The sequence below is a fragment of the Drosophila persimilis genome, unplaced genomic scaffold (genome assembly GCF_003286085.1).
Source record: "Drosophila persimilis strain 14011-0111.01,24,50 unplaced genomic scaffold, DperRS2 tig00000002-arrow-pilon, whole genome shotgun sequence".
Classification (NCBI taxonomy): domain Eukaryota; kingdom Metazoa; phylum Arthropoda; class Insecta; order Diptera; family Drosophilidae; genus Drosophila; species Drosophila persimilis.
This window is the reverse complement of record NW_020825289.1, coordinates 7898649-7906028: the sequence shown is the minus strand read 5'-3', so window position 1 is coordinate 7906028 and position 7380 is coordinate 7898649. Positions and strand designations below refer to the sequence as shown.

Genomic DNA, 7380 nt, shown 5'->3' with positions numbered 1-7380 from the left:
CCTACTCCTACTCTATATATATATACCCTATAATAATGAAATAAAGAAACTTATTCCACACCACCCAAGAGGTTGAGTTTTTGGTGCGTTTTTTAAGTGGTGTCCCCAATAGGCCTAGTCCACTATATTTTCTTTGTATGTATGAAGTAAGAACGAAGTAGAAAACAGAACGTAAAAAGTTCAAGAAATTTAAAATCTGCTTATCGATAAAAAACAGCTGATTGTTTTACCTTTATCGATTTCAGCTTAAAAAATACCAAAATATACTCTCTCATTGTGTGTGTGATTATGTGTAAGTGGTCACACTCTTGACGCCAGTTTTCGGAAAATAAATTTAAGAAACTTATTTAAAATTGGACCGAACCGAGACTGCAACATGACCGAAGTCGACGATGGAGCCGAGCTGTTGTTCTTCGACACCTTCTCCCACGAAGATATCACCGTGAGTAGCGCAACGGTGTCCAGCATACACGGCTTTTGTTTCACACGTCGTACTTTGCTTTAGGACATAAACCTGGATCTGGTGCAGTTCCCGAAGCCGGTTTTCATCACGCAAGTGAGAATTATTCCGCTGGGTGCGCGGGTGCAGGCCGACTTTCCGGGCGGAGTTCGTCTAGGCGCCACGAACCCATCCAAATTCGATCTGGAGTTCTTTGTGAACGACCTGGGCATGCCGGGTGCCTCGGCGTTTGAGAACCTGGGCTTGCTGCGTTACAACCAGAACGATTGCATCCACCTGGACTGCTCGCGAGAGAAGATCCCCACCGATGGTCTCGTGCTGCGCGGGTGGTACAGCACCATCACCTTGGCCGTTTATGGCATCCTGACCAACTCGGTGACGCAACCCATAGCCAGTCCAACGCTGCCCTGCGAGCCTGCGGGTCCGGAGATGTGCAATCTCAGTACGGAGGCACACAATGTCCTGCTGCAGGAGGAGGTGCTGAAGGATGACTGGGCGGAGCCGATTCCCACAGAGCTGCTGGTGCCGCACAAGGCCGTTGTTGTCAGCGATTACGAGCACGATGACATTGAGTACGGGCTGTCGCGCGAACATCAGCATTACCATCAGCATGTCGACGAGGAGCAGCGAGAGATGCGTCGCCTGCGACGCTCCACCCATTCCACGGACCGCTCGCCTCCACCGCCACCCATGCGGACGCACACGCACTCGGAGAGTAACGAAAGGGAGTACATCAGATGGTATGCTCTGACGCTGTTCACTCCTGAAAGAAGATTAACAGTCTTTTATTTTGATTTCAGTTCGCGCGACAAGGGATCGAGAGATTGGTCGCGTTCACCGGAGTATTCCAGCCATCGGTCTCGTCGCAAGCGCTCCGATCGTTCCCGGTCGGATGCAGATGAGCACAAGTGGCCTCGAACTCCGCCAGCATCGATAGACTCGCCCATCAGACCGCGCTCGCCCGATGCCATGGACTACGATGATGACGACTCGCGATCCCACTACAAAATGCAGGCCTCGCGTGGCTATCGACACTCGTCGGAGTCCCTGCACCGCGACCGCGATGACGAAGAGCGCTCTGGCACGCCCCAGGAACAATTCGAGCCCATTCTCAGCGACGACGAGATCATTGGCGATGACGAAGAGGACGAGGCCGAGGACGTGGCTGCAGCGGCCGAATACGAGCGTGAGCTGGAGTTTGCCGCCGCCGTTGCCCCGCCAGCCATCGACGCCTTCGAGCCGTGGCAGAGGCCGTTGCTGGTCTACGAAGGCGACCTGGCGGCTCACCTTAACAAGGAGTTGGAAACGCTGCGGCTGCTCTTCAAGAAGCTGTCGCTGCAGACACGCTGCGAGAGCGTCACCGCCTTCAGCGACGAGCACGGGCTAAGTGCGGACGAGCGGGAACAGTTTGTCTACTTGGGCGAGCAGCTGAACAACCAGCTGGGATACCTCTCGCAGCACTACAAGCGGCGCAACTTTGTCCTGCAGCAGTTCTTCAGCCACGACGATGCGCATCTGCGCCAGGCGGCGAATGTCCTGCAGGTTGCTCTGAGCTTCCAGGCGGCCTGCATGCAGCCGCAGCCGGCGTTCAAGATCCGCCACATCAAGCTGGGGGCCCGCATGGCCGAGCTACTGGGCAGCAATGAGCAACTGTTTGGACACCTGCTTCAGGAGCAAGACTTCGATCTGTTCGAGGCCGTGCTCAGCCTCTACAAAGAGCCCTACATGGCCTTATCCATTAAGCTTCAGCTACTCAAGGCGGTCTATGCCATGCTGGACACTAGGCTGGGAGTCCAGAATTTCCTCTCGCCCAAGACGAACGGTTATCAGATGGTTATGGACTTCCTGAAGACGGCGAAGCTTACTAGAACCAAATACGCCCTGCAGGCCATTATCAAGAAGCTGCATTTGTACGAGGCCTTGGCCAGTGTCCAGCAATGCTGCCGCCAGATCTTTCTCGATACGGATGCCAGTGTGCCTGAGGCGACGCCAGATCCCAATCGCTTGGACGTCTGCCAGAAGATCGAGTTTGCCTTCCAGATGCTCATGGACGCCCTGACCGACAGCCAATTGAGTTACCAGCAGCCGCGTCGCTTCCTGCCTGTTTCCAAGAAGTTCGAGGTTCTCACAGATCCCACGGCCCAGCGGAGCTTTGGCAACGCCCTGCAGTCATATTTTGTCCAGCACTCGCTCGCCGAGGCCGTGCTGGTTATCCTGAGCAATCCCAAGGAGGTGCCGGCCTCCACGTTCCTCTGCACACTGGACCTGATGCACACCCTCCTCCGGTCCCATGTGGGCATCGATTACTTTGTGGACGATGCCTTTCCCGTGACCCAAATGATTGTGTCCATACTGCTGGGCCTGGAGGAGGTGCCAAGCCAGCCCAGGGTAGTGGAGGCAAAGCCAGAGGGAAAGGAGGATAAGCCAATGGACGACAGTGTGGAGCAGAAGCCGGATGAGGGGAAAGCGGCTGGCATCCGCGCCGCGGAGGAGCCGAAGATGGCGCCCCCGCCAGTTGTACGGAAACCCATTCTTCGACCCGTGCTGCCCCGCCTGGCCCGCCTGGGCATCGAGTTGTCCTACAAGGTGCAGACTCGTTACCATCTGGATGCCATCACGTTTACAGCCGCCTGCCCCGAGTACGACACCATTAAGATAGCCACGCACATGCACTCGATCTACTCGCAGACCTGCGATCCCTCCGGGCGCCAGCACACCATCGAGGTGCTGGGTCTGAACAACAACCTGAAGATCTTCATGGATCTGATCAAGAAGGAGCAGCGGCTGCAGACCCAGCGCCAGCTGCTGAGCTCCCCTGGCACCAAGTACAAGAGCCCGGTGCTGAGCTATGCGGTGGACATGGTGGATGCCTGTGTGCGCTACTGCGAGCAGCTGGACTACCTCATCGAGCACGGCGGCGTCATACTGGAGCTGGCCAAGAACCACGAGACCTTCGAGCCCTCTGTGTCGGCGGTGCTGCAGGAGATGTATGTGTACATGAAGCCCCTGGAGGCGATCAATGTGTTCGTCTACGACGACATTATGCCGCTGGTGGAGGTGATTGGTCGCTCCCTCGACTATCTGACCACGTTCCCCGGCGACCTGATTATGGCCCTGCGCATCCTCCGCTTTCTGGCCATCAGCAAGCCCCGGCAGAAGTCCCACGGCACCGAAGAGCTGAAGCATCGGTTTGTGGCCCTGCAGCTGTATGCGGCGGATGGGGTCCAGCTGCTGCTGCAGATCATGGAGCGCCTATGCACGCACTTTGAGCAGCCCGGCATTCATGCCCCCGCCCTGATGACCATCCAGGGCGTACACTGCTGCCAGATCATGCTGCCTACGCTGCAGATCCTTCGTGAACTGCTCTCGTACGCAATACTGTGCCGCGACGGCACCTACAAGGATCTGACGGCCATCGATCACCTGGTGAAGGTCTACTATCTGCTCTACTACTACCCCTCCCGCTGCCAGGCCGGCGCAGAGGTGGAGCAGTGCAAGCTGGAGGTGGTCAAAAGCCTTTTGGCCTACACCCAGCCGCACGAGCAGGATGCAGAGTCGCTGCACAAGTCCCTCTGGACGCTGATGGTGCGAGAGGTGCTGAAGAACATCGATGGACCCGCGCACTTTATACCAGGTGAGTGTTTGCCCCGAGAGATTCATCCAGTGTTCATCCACGCCTCCCTTAAAAACAGGACTCAAGCTGCTGGCCGAACTGCTGCCGCTCCCGCTGCCCATGCCCCAGCCGCTCTGCGACCAATTGAAGCAACAGCACAAGCAGCGGCTGATCATCGAGCGGAAGCTGTGGTCCGCCCACCTGCATCCGCAGAGCGGACAGATCGCCAAGCTGGTCGAGGCCCTGGCTCCCTCCAGCTTCCCGCAGCTGGCGGAGCTTCTGCAGCGCGTCTGCATGCAGCTCTCGGATCTGGCCCCCAACATGACCCTCCTTATAGCCAAGACCATCACGGAGCTGCTATGCACCGAGTACCAGACCTCCAACTGCATTCCCACCACCAATCTGGAGCGGCTCCTGCGTTTCTCCACGCGCCTGTGCGCCTTTGCGCCGCTAAAGAGCTCCATGCTCTCGATTCTGTCCGGCAAATTCTGGGAGCTGTTCCAATCGCTGCTGGCCCTCAATGAGTTCAACGAGGTGGTGACCAACTGCCAGGAGGCGGTGCACCGCATCCTCGACAGCTTCTTGGACTCGGGCATATCCCTGATCTCCCACAAATCGACGGCTCAACCTGCTCTGAATCTCTCAGCCGCCCTGCCGCCCAAGGAACTCATACCACGGATCATCGATGCGGTGTTCAGTAATCTAACCAGCGTCGAAGTCACCCATGGCATATCCATACTGGCCGTGCGCAATCTGGTGATCCTCACGGAACACGAGTGAGTATTTTGCCAAGCATCCAATGATCTGTGATATCTAATATCTAGCTCTCTGCAGCTTCACCTTTTACCACTTGGCCCAGCTGCTGAAGCAGAAACTCACCGAATTCCAGGCCTGGATGGAGCGCGTCATCCTGCACAACGAGACGGTGGAGTACCATGCCAACATCGAGTCGCTGATCCTGCTGCTCCGTTCGCTCACGCAAATCGAACCGCCGCCGCCGATGTGCGCGATGCCGAATCGCACCCTCAAGCTGGGGGCCATGGAGCTTGCGCAATTGGTGGAGTTTCAGGACATTGACATGGCCAGGCCGCCGGTGCTGGCACGCATCCTGCGAGTGCTGGAAAAGTACAAACTGTTGGCCAATGAGGCTGCCCTTTGCGACCTCAAGCAACTGATTGTCCTGCATGCGTCCAGGCAGGAGGCAATGGGCAGTGCCAGCATGGAAACGCCCGCCGTGGAAACCGAAAATGATGGGGCCAACCCTGCCGCCAGCTGTAGCACCAGTTCCAGTGGCGGATCCCTTAACGTGGAACCTTTTCTGCCCCAGGCCGAAGGCATTGTCACCCAGTACGACGCACGGCCGATCTTCACCCGCTACTGCGCCACTGCCGAGAATCCGCAGCTTACGGCTCGCTACTGGCTGGAGCCGCTGCCCATCGAGTTGATCGAGGATATGAACGAGCCGCTCTACGAGCGCATAGCCTGCGACCTCACCGACCTAGCCAATGTCTGCCTCAATCCGGACTTGGCCACCTCCGGCGAGTCGAAGCGCACGCTGAATCTTTCCGGCTCACCACAGTCCAACCGCGAGATGACGCCGACAGCGCCCTGCTTCCGTACACGGCGTGTGGAGGTGGAGCCCGCCACCGGGCGGCCAGAGAAGAAGATGTTCCTCTCATCGGTGCGTGGACGAGGCTTTGCCCGGCCGCCGCCCTCGCGTGGCGATCTCTTTCGTTCGCGTCCGCCCAATACCTCGCGCCCGCCGTCGCTGCATGTCGATGACTTCCTGGCCTTGGAGACCTGTGGCGCTCAGCCCACTGGTCCAACGGGCTACAACAAGATACCCTCTATGCTGCGGGGCTCTCGAGTGGGTCGCAATCGGGGATCACGCATCTCGGCAGCGGCTGCCTTTAGGTAGCGATAAGACGTCCTTTCACTCTCTCAACTCTCCATTAATTCTCCGTCTTTTTTCTTTGACAGACAAAAAAAAATGATGCGCATAGGCTCGCCCTCCAGTTGGACAGAGTCTGGTGGCGGCTCGTATCGTTCCACCTCAGAATCGCACTTTGGCGGCAGCGACTCCCATTACTCCTCGCCCCACTACAGTGGCAGATCGCGTGGGCGTGGTCTGCGCTCGCGCCCGCCCTACCTACGATAGAGATCGGTCATTCGATTGCCTGCAATACATTATTAAGCTTCATTCTATTTTCCATTACTTTAAAGAGAGATCGCTCGGAAGATGGGGAAATGTCAGTTTATCTTGATTATACAATTCGCTAAAAAGCTCGGATCTATACAAATATAGGATCGAAAGGATCTGGGCTTACTTTTCTGTTATGACACTATGCAAACGCACGTCATGGTTGTCCATCGGTAGATCCTCCTGGCTCACAATCTGTTCGTTGAGGGCTAGGGCCATGAAGGAGATCTTCTTGTGGGGATATTTGTCAGAGTGCTGGCGCAGGAATTTGTCATAATAGCCCATGCCATGGCCCATGCGAGCACCGCAGCGGGTGAATGCCACACCGGGCACAATAAACAGATCAATGCCGTGACCTGCAGGCGAATCAGAGATTGTGCTAGAAGCTCTAAACACTCTTAATGATATTGAAACCCACCATTGGTCATGGCATCTTCGCGGGTCTCCTTGAAGTCGGGCTGCTTGATGTTCCATTTGGTCAGGGGCAGGCTCTCGTACTCCTCCATGCCACGTAGACGCACCATTTTCATGCTGGCCCCCTCGTAGCTGGGCACAAACACCATCTTCTCCAGGCGAAACATCTCGCAGAGCAACTCTGTCGTGTCCACCTCGCCGCTGGTGCTCAGGTAGATGCTCACACGTTGCGCCTGACGGAAGGCCTCGCTTTGGAGCACCTAAAGGCAAACAATAAGATGTCGGCAGTCAGCACTCAGCTTATCCAGCGTTATCATAGGCCTGGCCTGATCATTACATTACCTTTGCGGTGACCGCGTGCGATTGCCGCTTTATAGCCTCCGGCTCCAAGCACTTGAGCGCATCCTTCATGCTCTTCCTCAGGGCCACTTTCAGGCCATTTTGTATAGTCGACGCCATCCGCGCTTTGTCTTTGTCCGATGCGATGCTCACACACTCGTCCAAACCGGTGAAAACTGTCTGCAGCTGCCGCCTAGAAGCGGACATCTGTAGGTCTCCGGGTGTCTTATCAGCGCTCGGTTATCAGTCGCTCGTTTTTCTCCCCACTGCGATCCGTAAACAAATGGCAGGGCGATCCAGAGTGGGTCCACCGCGTGCGAACCTTAGTTTGAACCAGAATCGAACAGCTGATTC

The 7380-nt window shown here is 56.6% G+C and overlaps 2 protein-coding genes across 2 annotated transcripts; one reads left to right on the top strand and one right to left on the bottom strand.

The window, feature by feature from the left end:
• Window positions 1-305: 305 nt before the first annotated feature.
• Window positions 306-6321, top strand: LOC6590295 (protein virilizer). The gene is made up of 6 exons (XM_026985154.1): window positions 306-442; window positions 506-1200; window positions 1261-4094; window positions 4153-4849; window positions 4908-5987; window positions 6054-6321. Exons 1-6 carry the CDS (start codon window positions 377-379, stop codon window positions 6229-6231), a joined length of 5550 nt encoding a protein of 1849 aa, XP_026840955.1. The 5' UTR covers window positions 306-376; the 3' UTR covers window positions 6232-6321.
• LOC6590294 (5-formyltetrahydrofolate cyclo-ligase) lies at window positions 6306-7340 on the bottom strand. Its single transcript, XM_026985155.1, has 3 exons — window positions 7030-7340; window positions 6692-6947; window positions 6306-6629 (listed from the first exon to the last, which is right to left on the bottom strand). Exons 1-3 carry the CDS (start codon window positions 7231-7233, stop codon window positions 6397-6399), a joined length of 693 nt encoding a protein of 230 aa, XP_026840956.1. The 5' UTR covers window positions 7234-7340; the 3' UTR covers window positions 6306-6396.
• Between the last annotated feature and the right edge of the window lie 40 nt (window positions 7341-7380).